This window comes from Polistes fuscatus, unplaced genomic scaffold (genome assembly GCF_010416935.1).
Source record: "Polistes fuscatus isolate 324 unplaced genomic scaffold, CU_Pfus_HIC Scaffold3, whole genome shotgun sequence".
NCBI classification, from domain to species: domain Eukaryota; kingdom Metazoa; phylum Arthropoda; class Insecta; order Hymenoptera; family Vespidae; genus Polistes; species Polistes fuscatus.
In genome coordinates, this window is record NW_025113107.1 from 15877770 (window position 1) to 15892977 (window position 15208).

The following is a 15208-nucleotide window of genomic DNA, read 5'->3' on the forward strand; positions in this document are numbered from 1 at the left end:
TAAGCTTATTACTGATACATCTTTCATAAAAGGCGCTAAAATTCAAATAATTTCCAATGAATAGATAATGTATTTGTATTATTTATGTGGATTTGTGTAAATAATTCATATATATTTATTTAGGTTTTTATTCAGAAAAGTTGATAAATAAAACAATAAATTTAAATTAAAATAATAATGTAATTACTTATATACTTACATCCATTTATTAATATATATGACTTTATTACAAGAACACTAAAAATAGTAATAACAATACGTTACCATTATATTCATTAGTCATTATTACGAATGTTTTTTTTCAATTGACACAGTTCATTCTCTAATATATTTATTTTCTGAAAATTTTCCAAATATGTATATGAGAAGATTTTTAGATATTTTAAAATAAGAAATGAAATAGATTATAAAATTGTAGATAAATAAAACATAAATTGAATAATTCTACCTTAAGATAATTCTGACGTTGGTTTTCAGCTGTCTCATCAGCTGCTGCAAAAAGCAATTTATATTTTTCTTCTAATGAATTGACCAGAGCATTTAATTCACGTTGCTTTTCTGAACATAAGGATATGTATAAATCAGTCTTCTGTCCTTGAAATTGTATGCATAACGACTTAATTTCCATATCTTTGTTCTGTATTGCGAAAAAAAAATAAATTTTAAATAAAACTAAACTATAAGATAGATAATAATTAATAATAAATGCTATAATTAAACCTTAAGGATATGATTAATTTTTGTTTCATAATCATATACAAGCTTGTCTTTAGATTTTTTAAGCTTTAATATAGTCTTTTTCAACATTATTGTTTTAGAAACTAAATTCTCATTTTGATTTTGAGATACTAGTTCTATTTCACTTCTCATTTTATCAAACTCCTGTCTCATTATTGCATTTTGATCTGTTAACATGGCTCGTAATTTATTTTCCTGAAAGTATACATTTATATCATTTGATAAAAAAAAATGTAAAATGATAGAATTTAGAAATTTTAAACAATTACATCTTTTGTTTCTACTTCAAGCTTTATTTCCATCTCTTTTATTTTATTTGTCAATAATTCGATTCTCTTATTTCCTTCTTCATCTTTCTTCAATAATTCCAAATCCTTCTGACGAATTGAATCTGTCTGTGTATTTATTTCTAAATCTTTTACTTTTAAAAAAACTTCATATTGCTGGTGCATAGATTCTAATTTATCTATACATTGCTTCTTTATTGCATTAATCTCTTCTTCCTTAGGAAAAGCTATTAAAAATCTTATTTTTCTATATTCAGCGTATTTAATTTCTTACCTTATCGTGAATAATTTTATCCAATTCTTGTGACATTGTAAGTAAATTGTTATTTAAACTTTCATTTTTACATTCAGATTCGTGCAACTGAAATTTTAGTTTAGAAAACTGTTCGGTAACTTTATTTTTATACTGTTGAACATTTTCTTTATGAGTAGATTCTAAAACATTTTTTATTTTTTGCATCTCTGATAATCTAGTTAAATAAATCAATGTTGTATTCTTCTTACATTAATATATTGTTATAAGTAAACTTATATTTTGGTTTTTGAATGTAAAAAACAAAGCTTACATTTACACTCACTTAGCTTTCAATACGATAATCTCAGAAGTTAGTTGTTTTATATTAGAATGCAAACTTTCATTCATTTCTTGATATTCTAATAATTCTTTATGCAAATATTTATTTTCCATTCGTAATTCTTTAATGGTAGCAGTCAGTGAATCTGTATCATGGCTATGTGTTCTAAACTGATTTCTATCTCCTATGTTATCGTCATCAAATTGATCTGATGATGGTTTAAATATATGTGAACATTGACTTGTACTTGTAGAATTTGTATCGTGTATTCTTAATGTAGTATTTTGCAAATGTATTTTATGTTCATTAGTTCGCTCCTGCTTGTGATATGAAGTTGTACTAAATTCTGACAGATCACTCAAAGATGAATTAATATAAACCTAAATCATATCGTTATTTAATTAAGAAAAAATAACAATTATATTTTTAATAAAATTTGAACAGCCACGTTATACGTTAATTATTAATTTATAAATTATGCTTATATGAACATATGAATATAAAATTACCATGCGATATGATTTATTTAATGGTAAGAGAGGACCTAAAGGAGGAGGTTCACTAAATATACCTCCTACATGACCTCTTTTCAATTGCTGACATAATTCAATTAGATATTCATTTCTAAGACTGCGTTGAAAAGAAGAAAGATTCAGTTTATCGAGCCAAGTTTTACATAATTGAGCATCTTCCGCACATGTTAGATTTAATATAAAAGGTTTCACACTAATTAATGTTTGTTTAAAAAATTCATCCTGTTTAAGAGCTTCTTGTTCATCGTGGTCCTGGAGCTGTGACATGATTTTATATTATTTGACAATACATTTTAACTAACAATGTGAAAACATAATGTTTTCCAGGAATGTTAAATTACATATTTTTTATAATTTTTTGCATAATTATGTGAAACTTCAATATATATAGTAATTACTTAACAAATCTTTTCATAACAAATACAATATGGCCACAGATGTTATTATATTTCAAAAAACAAATGTCACTCTACTTATTTTTCTAACTAGAAAATATTTCCTTTGTTATTTCGCTTGTACGAATATTAATGTTATGTTATCACAGAAACAAGCATTATCAGTATTTATTATCTTCATTTCAATTTTCTGATTTAATGTTATATTATTTTATTTTTTGTTGCCTTACAGAAAAAAAAAAGATCTATTATATATATATATATATATATTTAAATGAAATAATTCATTTTTTCCTGTAGTATTAAAAAAACATAAGATTTACATGCATCATATGTGTATTATAATAATTTTATGAACAATAGTTATAAATGAATACAAATTTTGAACATAAATAAAATCTAAGATTTCTGAATATGTATATATATGTATAATAATATTAGTATCTTTTGAAAATATGATAAACGCGTAATGAAATGCAATTTCAGTTAGTTTAATAAGTTCCATAGGAGATTTTCTCTTACAATTAGCCGAATATTCCATAATATGAGGGAACTGACCATTCATAATGTATGCATCATTTGGTGAGGTAGAATGAAAGTAAACTAAGAGAAAAACGACTTACTATCTTTTCATAGCCGAATATCACAGCATAGTTTACGATATGACAAAGTACGATAGCAAATGATATACGGTTGCTCTCATAGATTCACTTATGTTCCACAAATGAAGTATTAAAATAATTATTTCCTCTTATAAAATTACATCGCATACCACTTGCGTGACATTATAATTTGAAGTCTATTTTCTAATTTTATTACATCTAAAAGGAATATTTCACATTATACAATTTTTATTTGTATTCTTCTTCCTTATACTTTCTTATACTCTAAACTCTATTGTTTATGAATGACTTGTTGCATCCAAAATTACTTTCTGAGGTAAAAAATAAATGAATACTACATTATACTAAATATATTTTACGCGCGAGTGTTTATCTTAAGCTGATTTTCTGTTATTTGCTTCAACTCTGTTAACTTTACTTTCATCGGTTGAAGATTTGCGCCCATCCACTCATTAATCATAAATGGAAAGAAGATATTTTCCATGTGAAGTCTTAAATACCCCTCCAAGGATGATAGTTCCAATAACATACTATATATATTATATAAACCTTTTATAGATTGCGACTATTTTGTTTGAACAAAGCTATGTTAAGAAATAATGTAATACTTACCCCGAGAATGCAGGTACTAAGCCCTCCAGTTGCATAGGATTTGTATAATTGTTATCAATTTGCCATGGATTCATCCAAGTTAATATTCTGTTTAAATTTATATTCATACAGGATGCACATATATATATATATATATATATTAAACAACAAACAATGCTAATAAATTCTACAAACTTTTATATACGTACTGGTCATTGACTAAAACATTTTGATATTTAGTTCTGTAATTTATGAACCACTCAATACCAATTGCTACTTCCCACCCAGGAAACGATAGTTCATTTGGTATTGTTTGTCGTGGATGAGGTATTGTTTGTAACTCTGAAGGATCTGAATATCCTAGACTCTTAGCAACTTGCGCATGTAATTGTTCTGAGTAACCATAGAGCCATGCTTTTAAGCACAGTGCTAATGATGGTATTGCTGTAGGCAATAACTCACACATTGTAGCATAATGATCATACCTAAGTAGAAAAATTATCTTCAAGAAATTATTATTACGTATAATTTAGAAAAAATTTACCTTGACCATCCAGTGAATGCTATGCCTCGAAATTCTTGAACTTTATTTACATTAATACTTAATTCTTCCAGCCATTTCTCATGATTGCTTATATGATGTCGAATTATCGGAATATGCCGACAAGACCCAGTTGCACCTTTAAATGCAGTTGCTATCCAAATGTGTGGAAATATGGTACTGTATTTATCCCAGATATCTATGAATAACATCGATTTATTATTTTATTGCATTTAATTTGAATAAATAAATCATCCGAGAGACTATATACCTTGAGGTAGAGAAAAAGTTTCTCTAGAACAGTAGTGCCAAATCATTGGTTCAACGTATTTCCCTAAATAATACTCTGCAAACAAAAATGATATAATTTCAATCCAACATTTATTGAAGAAAAAAAAAAAGAAAATAATCGATCATTTAATAGATAAAATTAATTCAAATACCATTCAACACTTTCAAGTCTATTGATCTCAACATATCATCCCACATAATTATCTTCAAATAAGGATATGTCTCTTGTATATATTGTGCGACAGCTAAAACATGCTCCAAGAGTAAAGATGGTTTCCCATATTTACTAGTGGCAGCCCGTTTGGTACAAACAGGACAAAGACCAAGATGCCAGACTTCATCAGCACCTATGTGTAAGTATTGTATATCTGGATGAAAGTTAACTATTTGACGAATTAAAGATGTTACCAAAGTCATAGTCAGCGGATTGGATGGACATATAGAGCTTGGAAAGCGTTCAACTTCACGTAGAAAGCGCCATTCATCATGCTTCAGTACAAACTGCAATAACGCATAAATGTACATAAGTTTGAATAATATCCTATCTATTCTTATAACGTCATTTATTATTTACTTACCTCCATATGTCCAAAAGTTTGTACCAATGGTACAACTGCCAAACCACAATCTCCTGCTATCTGTAAGATTTGCTTTCCCTCTAGAAGTGTATATCCGCTTGCCAAATTGATCGGTCTGTTGCTTCCTATTTGAGTAAGCTCTCGAGTGTATGGGAAGGTATCTTCCCATTCTAACAGTAATCCAGTAGCACCCCATGTTCTTATCAAAGGAAATAACTGTAATACGTTATGCAAATAATAATTATAAGTTATATTATCAAGGCTATATTACAAATTAACATATATTCAAATATGTGATTACACCCATAAATAGTAAATACTAATTTATTTAATCTAATAAAACATATAAACAAAATATCTCATTACAATAATTAAATGTACCATTTAAACTAAAACCTCGTTGATAAAATCATTTGTTGAATCTTAAAAACAAAGAAAATCATAACTTAAAAATTAGATTACAACCTAAATTAAATTATGAATAATTGTAAATAAATAAATATTTCAAAAGTTCACTTAACTTTTTTCTTTTTTAATTCAGAAGGAATCACATTACTATTTATTCATTCATTCGTACGTGACGCACGTTCCATTGTCGCATCAAACTTACATAGAATTGTTCTTTCCTTTCTTTCTTTCCTTTATAAATCTAAGAATGAAGGAAAACTAAGGTTTGTTCATGCAATATAAAAAAGAAATTACATTAATATTCTATTTGTTAAAATGAGGATATGTTATTATAGTGATTTCTTTGAAAAGAGGAGTATGTGAAACGAAAATAATATGCAAGTATAAAGCATTTAAAAGCATAGTTTATATAATATTTTGTTCTTGTTTTACTTATAGAATATGGTGATAAAATTTTAACGAAAAAATTAGGACACCCTGTATATACATAAATATATACATATTTACATATATGTATACACATGATGCGTGTACAAACAGAACGATTGTTTTCTTACTTAACAAACCTTTTCGAAGTAACTAACTCGTGGAGGAGCGCCCTTCAAATCAAGGTGAACAAGTCTACAAAATAATTAATATCTTGTCATAACGTGATATTTTAAATCTTAAAAGAAATAAATGAATAATTTCTATAACACGAGATCGACTGTTTACCTGTGCGAGCTAAACGTCAAGGCGTCCATCTTTTTTCATCACTACAACGTTAATTAATATAGCTTTCAAAATCTATCTATACATATAATTAAAAATCACATCATTTACAACATATAATGTGTACACTTATATAGTTTTTTTTATATCACTTTTATTTTACAATTCTTTCTTTTTTCCACCTACAATAATTAACTCGATACCCGTTACAATATGATAGTTCGCGCCATTTCAATTTAAATGTATGCTAAGTACAAATTATTATTAATCGTTACATTATATACCAAAGACAATGCAAAATGATCAAGCCATATAAGTTAACACAGATATATATATACTATGATTGAAATAAAAAAATAAAATTCTGTCAGATATATATATACATAAATATATATAATTTACATTATAAAAACGTATTATAAGGTTTTTAAAACATAAGCATTGAAGAAAAAGAAAGAAATATATTATATAATATAATAAATGTATAATATATTATAAAATAGTAAAAAAATATGTTTTCGATGAAATATAATTTTTATTTCTGTATCATACCATTAATTCAGCCTTATATGAAGTGTTACAACAGCGGTGTATGATGTTAATTCTTAAAACATGAAGCATTGGTCATATTCCTAATGTTACATGTGTAGATATATTGTGCAGTTGTGGCAATGCTTGTGGTTAATCGGTAATGTCAACTGACACTAGCTCTTGCAACTATTATTTTCTTTGTATTTTATCATTAATATCATCAATCGAGATATTTTTAATCTCATTTACGTTATCTACATGCACTTTGGAATAAAATTAAACTTATGTAGTAACACTTCGGTTTACAATTGTTGACAGAGAATCATACGTTATAGTTAATTACATATCATTCTGTATTTAAAGCTTTTTAAATTGATCGTTACATATTTACATATATCGCGTTTATAATTAATAATACATGTTATCCTTGATATCAATTTTCTCGTTCACAGAGTATAGAAAATTGTATTTAATAGACAATGTATACTACGTAATATCTCTGTCAATGAACACAATACGGAAACCCGTTTTGAGTAAAGTATAATAACATAAATTGCTAGTTTTAAATGTTGAAATACAAATGGGAACTAAAAGTGCAACTAACGTTTGGCACTTTGGTTAGGATCTTTTTTTTCTTTCAAAAAAAAGAAAAAAAAAAAAACGAAAAAAAAGCAAGAAAAAGAATCCTCTTCTTCCCTTTTTGAAACTACTATTCGTTAATTAAAATAGTACTTTCTTCTTACATTTTTTTCTTTAGGAAACATATTCCTACATGATGAATGACAAAAAAACGCATCTTATAACTTGATTAGATCACAACGTTAAAAAAATATTTATATAGGTACAACGGGCAACCACAAAAAATTTGATAAACAATTATTTTTATTATGTACAATCGAGCGAAAAAGATTCGCTTTTTAATTATTCTCCTCGCAATACGTTATTTCGTTTGTACAAAATTGTTTCATCCCAAGGATCGCTGATCCAAACGTACCTCGAATAAAAAAATCTTTGATCTTACAACTGGAAAATGTATTTAATTGAATGGCTAAAAAGATTGTTTGAAATCAATTAAAATAGATTAAGTTTTTAATATGATAGTACACTAACGAAGTACGTTGTCATCTATCCTTGGCATTTCATGTATAGACATGTCAGTTCAGAAATATAACAACAGTCAGCGACATACAAAAATTGTGATCTGTCATTTAAAAAAATTGAGCTAATCTTAAAACTATCCTTACATTATTATTTAGGACACAAACGAGGGAAGTGATCGCCAGAGGCACTCTCAGCTTAGTTCATCAAACGCAAATCATATACTGACACTAAATAAATTGTATAAACACGCGCTTGCTTCGTATATGACATCAAATAATAGATTTATACTAATAAATCAATGTCCTGTAGTTTAATAGTTTCATTGTAATCATCATTTTTCATTTGATTTTTCAATTTTTGTATTAATTTTTCATGCTAACATATAAACCAATAATTATGTTATTAAAATTATTTCCAATTTTAAACGGCATCATGTCTTATGCATAATTAAGTTAAATATGTATAGAATTTTGTATGCACCTTGATTTTTAACATCAATCAATATTTAAACTTCATCATATTAATGCGTGTCTGTTAATACAATAAGAAATTCAATATACGTTTAAGAACTTAAGTCTATCGCCCATCATTAATTGTGATAAATAAATTAATTATACAATTAAACATTTACACCTTACTATTTCGTCCATATTCCAAAATTTGTTTATGATAAAAAAGCAAATACCTGAAAAACAAAAAAAGTGTTTCTATAATTCTCCTTGATCATAATGCGTATAATGTGGATAATTTTGATTATGATTATTAATTAACTCACCCTTCACTAGTTAAAACATCTTTTAATTTTGCTCTTGTTATTAAATGGTCATCGCATTTGAACCATTGATCCCTTTGTTGTCTAATGAATGCTGTATAATGTCCTGTCTCAAGAGAACCTTCATGATTAATTACAGCAAACAGTGAGTATCGATTATCACTGAACGTCATATCTTCACCATTTTTTGGCAAGCCATCGATCATAGAGCTATTATTATTACCATTACGCCTGTGTGACATGAAAGGAGTCATGTCTAATTGTTCCGGAAATGAAATAAACGTAGAGATCTTTTTATCTTGAATGCTGGAGTGCTCGAACCGTTTCAGATGAAAACTAGCTACGATCGGTAATTGCTTCATTGTTAATTGTTTCGTACTTTCTTGATAAGTTTGACAATTGCTGCATTTTATTTTTGCACTAGAGCCTAAATGTTCTGCTCGCGTAAATCTCTCTAAACAATCTAATAACGAGGTAGGAGGTCCAGAATTATCCGATCCTGATGCACCAGCCGCGGGACCTAAATCCAAGGATATGTCCCAGAAAGGATCTATTGTAGTCGAAACTCCACTAAAATATAATAATAAATAGTTAATAATACATACGTTAAATGCATATTAATGAGTTTTAATAACGATAAAAAAAAATCGTACTTGCAAGCCTGACAAACAACATCACTCTGAAGTCCACCAGTAAATATTTGATCGATAATGCAGTTACAGTGATGGGGGTTATCTTTCACCAAAATTGGTGCAGCCTCGCAGTGTCTATGCAAGACATCTAAAGTAGCGATAAAAAATTCGTGCGCATCTTGCTGTTCGTACCCTGCTAGATGCCTCGCATGTGTCCAGATTAAGTGAAGCAGTTTATGAAGCGTTAGAGGTGCTTTACTACCCGAATAAAATTCCTGAAAAAGGTGGGACACTTCACAGACTAGGCAGCGAGTGGGTTGTGGGCAGTGATGACGGTCAGCCAGGAAGTAGTCTCGTAATAATGGAGTGTGTATTAATGCTTGCACAATACAGTTCATGAAACATGTGCTGCCAAGGTTTATAAGTCCTCTTAGACCTAAAACGTTAAAGATATTTTTTATTAATATTTTATATAATATGATTTTTCTTTCAAATTAATCTTAACAAGCTCATAAATATATGTTTAGTTTTTTAAATATTTCTAATAAGTAAAGCTCTGAATGAATACCTATAGTAGAATTTTCTACAACACGCCTTCGCCGTGGATGTTTTCGCAGCAACTCTGCCTCTATTTGAGTAGGTTCCCAAGTACGATAAAATTCTCCAAAGCTCAATGATTTTGCTAATTGGCTCCATTGCGCTTTAGCAACAGATAACAATTCTCTATCATAAACGTAATCGCCGCATTGGAAGCACAAAATATTACCATAACATAAATCCACAGCTGGAACATACATTTGTAAATGCTATAATTAGTAATTAGCTATATTACAATATAAAAAAAATCATTAAATTATTAATTCTATAAAAATATATACATATATATATAAATTACCTAAAAAATGTTTCTTCGTTTTTGCATGCTCTTGTATGTGACCTTTCACATAGCAACCAAAAAATATACAATGGAGACAAGAATGGAGACGATCTTTGTAAGTATTACACGTATGACATAAGCAGCTTACAGCCTGAAAAATAAATTTAATTAATATATATCCAAATAATATTAAAATAAATTAGCCGTAGTAAAAAGAATTGTTCCACTTAAAAAAATAACAATAATATAATATTCTTATATAAACATTTCAAATCGCATTATTTTAATCATGATAAATATTTTTTATCTTCTCGTTGAAGATAAAAATAACAAATAACATTCTCTATATTTGTATTTCGCGCGACTTTAAAATGCATTTGACCACTAACATGTATTTGGTCAACACAACGTCTAAAAAATTAATACGAATCATCGATATGCAGCACTGTTGCATATCAATGAAACGCAATAAAATTATTTTAATGCTTTATATTTAGTAAAATTCTACAACCAACAATCCTAAAATATTGTACTATATGTTATTGCAAAGTTAATAGTAAACAGATCCATGTTCATCCCTGAAAATTATGAATGAACATAACCTAATGAAAACATGAAGTGGTTCTGTACTACATACTACGTGATACATTACACGAAAACAACAAAAAACATATGTTCACGTTAGGTTATTGGTCTTTCTATTATCTGCATAATCCATGACTCGGAGAAAACAAAAGGCAGGGACAAGATTAAAGATAAACAGAAGATAAATAGATAAAACAAGAACAAGAGATAAGAATACGAAAACAGGATGTCGCATAAATGAAATAAGGATTATGCTTTTCTTTTCTTAAATTTGTTTGTAAAAAAATGTTAATGATTTCCAAAAGTACCGTATAAAAATTCACAACATAGAGAAATTCGATGGTAGGAAAAAGGGGGTAAGGAAAACTACCTACCTCGTAATAACCAGGGGAAGAAAAAGATAAAGATAAAGCGACAGAGCGCGTGTGTTATGCATAGATGATGACATGTATAATGCGCACACATACACACACACACATATATATATAACCATATAAACATATGTATAAAAAGAGAAGGAGAGGGGGTAGAGAAAGATAGATCAAATTGGGAGGACTCGCGCGTGATAGGAATAAAGGTAAAGATGTAATGCAATAAAGTTTTTAAGTTGAATGGTGTACTTAGTTGAAGAAAAAAAAATCTTTTCGCACCTTCCTCATGCGTGCCTCGGTAGATAAGCTGGTCACGAAATAGGAGTGTATCACTTTGTATGGCTGGATGCCCTTCGCTGCTTTGAAATTATTCAAGTGTATGCAGCCATGGTCGCTCATCTCAAGCCTGCAGCTTGAGCGAGGTTGGTGTGCCTCCTCGACGTCGTCGTCCTTCTTGTCCCCCCTGTCTTCTTCTTGTCCCCCCTGTCTCCTCTTGTCGAATATCTCCCTTAGTTGTTGTACGAGGACGTCGCCGGTGTTGTCTTTGACAGGAGTTATCCTTGGCTCGTAAAACAATTTATCTTTGGTGTTATCCCTTCTCTTCTTTCTTCTCTTTACGAGAGAATCTGATAATGTCGATCGAGAGGAAATTAATGTAGAAGCCTCCCACCGGCGCGACGCGCACGACGGCGAGCCGACGACGACGGCGGCGGCGGTGGCGACCGAGCCGCCGACGTGGAGTGCTTGTTCGCCGACGCCGACGGTGGGGCCGACGGTGGGGACGATGGAGGAGACTCCTGTGCGCGGGGGGTAGCACGCTGGCTTTGGTAGAAGCGCGCGTGTCGTTGACATGGAAAAGCGCGTGAGCTTTTGAAAATAAAAGATCTCGAGGATTTTACCCTAATCTAACAATAATTATTTCGTCTTATCTCGTCTTGTCTCGTCTTGTCTCGTCTCGTCTCGTCTCGTCTCGCTTCGTCTCGCTTCGTCTCGCCGCGCCTCGTGTCGCCTCGTGTCGTCTTCTATCACTAATACACAGCGCTTATGTCTCCCCCTAGGGCACGAAGGGAGATTCGAAGAGAAATAACGCGCGCATGAGAGAGAGATTAAAAATAGGGGAGAGAATGAGAGAAAGCTCAAGAAAAAAACAAAAAGACAGATAATAACAACACTTTATGATAGAATCGTTGTAATAATATTGTCAAACTAAGAATAATGAATACAGTGAGTTTTCCAAATCGACACTCTCTTCCTCTCTACTCCGCGTTTTCTTTACAACTGTGCACTGGGACACCAGCCGGTCAGTGCAGGCGGTGCCGGTATGAAGCCTTCTTTCATCCCCACTACTACTATTATTTTATATTACTAAACATCACTGTCAAGGGCGCGCTCGTGGAGCTCCCTATAGTCTATTACCATTGATAGTTTCGTTAGTAACTTTCTTCTTTGTATTAGGGATGTTATTGGTTGTACCACACTGCTTCAATTTAACCAATCGCGTTCTCGCTTACAAAAAACAATAATGTTGATTGTTTTTTACAATTATTTGTTCTTAATGAAATTATTTCACGGAATATCATTAATTTATTTTGATTATTTATATGCTTTTTTTTTTATTATTTTTATTTAAGAATCTTAAATAATTTACTAAGTTACCTACATAAAAAGTGGCAAAACCATTATAATTAAAACATTAAACATTAACATTAAAATTCTATTCTTTTATTTGTGAATAATTTAAATTGTAGTAATTATTCACTCTTTCAACGTGACAGTTGCGCATTTAGTGTCATGAATAAGCCTATTAATGCATTTAAAAATATAGCGTGTTCAACTATATTCAAATAATTAAATCAACGAGGTGAACAATGTTATATGAATATTTATATTAAAAATGTAACAAAATTGACTTATATAAATCTAACACAAAACTCAACGAGAATCTTTGGAAAAAAGGGAGGAACACGTGTCCTTTCGGTAGTCGAGAAGGAAGAAAGCTAGTAGCAACGATTATTCAGGTACATAGGGTTTTTTTTTATTCAATTCCGTCGCCAGAGGCGTGACAGTAAAAGCGCCGAAGCGCCAAACTTTTGTGTGGTGGCCACAAAAATGTTGTGAGTGGCGCGGCCTATAATAAGTTTGTATTTCTGGTTTTTATGCGCTCCATGTGTTCTTACATGTTAACTCACAATATTATAAACATATTTAAGTTTATTTAAATCACAGTAAAGTTAGATTATTTTAAATATTATACAATGGAAGAAGTTACAAAGTGTAGTTATATTAATTGTCGTGATCTCCGAGAAAAAGAACAAATATTTCATGAATTACCAGTAAGCGACATTGATTTATGCACTAAATGGCTGATAAACAGTGGTCACGAATATTTAATCAAACACGATTTTTCAACATTAAGACCAATGAAATTTTTTGTATGTAGTAATCATTTTAAAAGTGACTCTTATTTAGCCAAAGGAACGCTGAAAGAAAATGCTATACCCCAGCCTTATTGGCATTATAAAAGAAGAATTAATGATTTATCTTATGTGAGTCTTTTTTTTAATATTTTTATTAATATAAATGAAATATATTGTTTAATTGTTTTAGGCTGAACATAAATCTAAATTTGATCAAATTACAACAAAAACAAATAAACATCGTGCTCATGTTTATCAGTTTAAAGAGCAAAATGGAAATGCAACAAACAATAATATTCTTGAAGAAAAGTGGTGTAGAACATGTGCTACGAAAAGAAGTAATGTAGTTAATATGACATTAAAGAAAAGAAACACTGAAATGAGTCTTCTTTCAAAACTAAAATTATTGATAGAGATTGACGACGAAGATACATTACCATTAAACATGTGCTATGATTGCGTGAAGAAATTAGAACAATCATTTCAATTTTTTCAACAAATTTATATAGCTGACAATACACTGCGTCACATTTTTCCTAAAGAACAATTGGATAATGATTGCTATGGCATAACGATAGATAGAGTAGATGGTTCTGTTAGCGATATAGAATTTGATCCAATATTACAATCTAATGAAGATGATCAATTATCGATAAAATCTAAATTGTTAGATACCAAAGGAAATGAAAGATCTACATCTAAGAAGGTTTCAACGAAAGAAACATTTTTGGAAGATACATCTACCAGCGTTAAGTATGGCACTGTATTTTCATTACTTACGGATACCTGCCAAACTGATGAAGAACTTCGTTGGGTAGATGTTTTAAATGCGATAGAACGTCAGAAGGTTGCATGTTTTGAAAAAAAAGTATTTCCAAGTAAAACTAAAATATCTTGCGAATTCTGTATTAGTAAGTTTACATTAAGACGTCAATTGAAAACGCATTTGCTTAATAATCATTCTAAAGAAGTTAGAACTATGTGTATGGATTGTTTAATCTACTTTGAGGACGAATTGTTTCTCTTAGAGCATCGTGCTATTGTACACCATGATGATCAATTGCATCGATGCGATTATTGTCAGAAATGTTTCACCAGAAAAAGAGGTTTGAGACTTCATATTACTAGATCACATGCTAGAAAAAGATCTTTTTCGTGTGATGTGTGTCATCAAAAATTTGTATCAAAACAATATTTAACCCTGCATATTGAAAGTGACCATTCGTGTGCTAATATAAAAAAAGAAAAACAATTTAACGAAAAAACTCAAAATGTATGCATGATTAATGTTGATGTCAAAACTAATCAATCCAACGATTTAAAGACGTCTCCTATAAAAGAACAAAAAATAGTAGATACATCTATTAATAAAGATTTTAATCATATAGAATTATCTTCTATCTCTTGTCCTAACAATGAATCACAATCCATGCATTTAGAAAATACTGTTCATTCTGTCGTTGAAGACCTTATGGAAAGTTAATGCTTTACATACTTCATGTGCTTGTGTATATTTATGAGAATGTGTGTGGATCTTTATGACAAGAGAAAAAATAGATGTAAATTAAAGAGATATTTGAAATCTTGCAATAAATATCAAGTGTGATAATTTAACATTACAAAAAAACAAATATCAAACGTTTAAAACATA

The 15208-nt window shown here is 29.8% G+C and overlaps 3 protein-coding genes and 1 pseudogene across 6 annotated transcripts; 1 reads left to right on the forward strand and 3 right to left on the reverse strand.

Annotated features, from left to right (window-relative positions):
* Nucleotides 1-192: 192 nt before the first annotated feature.
* On the reverse strand, nt 193-2041 carry LOC122519573 (annotated as a pseudogene).
* Nucleotides 2042-3003: 962 nt separating this feature from the next.
* LOC122519574 (hexosaminidase D-like) lies at nt 3004-6603 on the reverse strand. Of its 4 annotated transcripts, XM_043639113.1 has the most exons (11): nt 6275-6308; nt 6127-6181; nt 5674-5801; nt 5534-5574; nt 5153-5368; nt 4727-5075; nt 4555-4629; nt 4287-4482; nt 3952-4227; nt 3764-3850; nt 3004-3681 (listed from the first exon to the last, which is right to left on the reverse strand). In XM_043639113.1, exons 4-11 carry the CDS (start codon nt 5534-5536, stop codon nt 3507-3509), a joined length of 1377 nt encoding a protein of 458 aa, XP_043495048.1. In that variant the 5' UTR covers nt 5537-5574; nt 5674-5801; nt 6127-6181; nt 6275-6308; the 3' UTR covers nt 3004-3506. The 4 variants fall into 4 exon arrangements, with proteins under 4 accessions (XP_043495048.1, XP_043495049.1, XP_043495047.1 ...); XM_043639114.1 differs by lacking the exon at nt 6275-6308 and having other exon boundaries at nt 6118-6177; XM_043639112.1 differs by lacking the exons at nt 5534-5574; nt 5674-5801 and having other exon boundaries at nt 6275-6603.
* A 183-nt stretch (nt 6604-6786) lies between these two features.
* Nucleotides 6787-12093, reverse strand: LOC122519575 (ubiquitin carboxyl-terminal hydrolase 22). The gene is made up of 6 exons (XM_043639116.1): nt 11420-12093; nt 10203-10335; nt 9876-10091; nt 9329-9743; nt 8679-9245; nt 6787-8588 (listed from the first exon to the last, which is right to left on the reverse strand). Exons 1-6 carry the CDS (start codon nt 11990-11992, stop codon nt 8531-8533), a joined length of 1962 nt encoding a protein of 653 aa, XP_043495051.1. The 5' UTR covers nt 11993-12093; the 3' UTR covers nt 6787-8530.
* Nucleotides 12094-13220: 1127 nt separating this feature from the next.
* LOC122519576 lies at nt 13221-15151 on the forward strand. Its single transcript, XM_043639118.1, has 2 exons — nt 13221-13686; nt 13748-15151. Exons 1-2 carry the CDS (start codon nt 13396-13398, stop codon nt 15038-15040), a joined length of 1584 nt encoding a protein of 527 aa, XP_043495053.1. The 5' UTR covers nt 13221-13395; the 3' UTR covers nt 15041-15151.
* Nucleotides 15152-15208: the final 57 nt, after the last annotated feature.

What these genes read in the sequence shown, in the direction of transcription:
- LOC122519574 (XM_043639112.1), bottom strand. Translation starts at nt 6,303, where the DNA reads ATGGACGCCTTGACGTTTAGCTCGCACAG. An exon ending in AACTTTTTCTCTACCTCAAG is followed by an intron (nt 4,483 to 4,554) that starts GTATATAGTCTC and finishes TGTTATTCATAG; the next exon opens with ATATCTGGGATAAATACAGT. An exon ending in GCATTCACTGGATGGTCAAG is followed by an intron (nt 4,228 to 4,286) that starts GTAAATTTTTTC and finishes TTTTCTACTTAG; the next exon opens with GTATGATCATTATGCTACAA.
- LOC122519575 (XM_043639116.1), bottom strand. Translation starts at nt 11,992, where the DNA reads ATGTCAACGACACGCGCGCTTCTACCAAAGCCAGCGTGCTACCCCCCG. An exon ending in CCGAGGCACGCATGAGGAAG is followed by an intron (nt 10,336 to 11,419) that starts GTGCGAAAAGAT and finishes TTTATTTTTCAG; the next exon opens with GCTGTAAGCTGCTTATGTCA. An exon ending in AACGAAGAAACATTTTTTAG is followed by an intron (nt 10,092 to 10,202) that starts GTAATTTATATA and finishes TGTATGTTCCAG; the next exon opens with CTGTGGATTTATGTTATGGT.
- LOC122519576 (XM_043639118.1), top strand. Translation starts at nt 13,396, where the DNA reads ATGGAAGAAGTTACAAAGTGTAGTTATATTAATTGTCGTGATCTCCGA. An exon ending in GAATTAATGATTTATCTTAT is followed by an intron (nt 13,687 to 13,747) that starts GTGAGTCTTTTT and finishes TAATTGTTTTAG; the next exon opens with GCTGAACATAAATCTAAATT.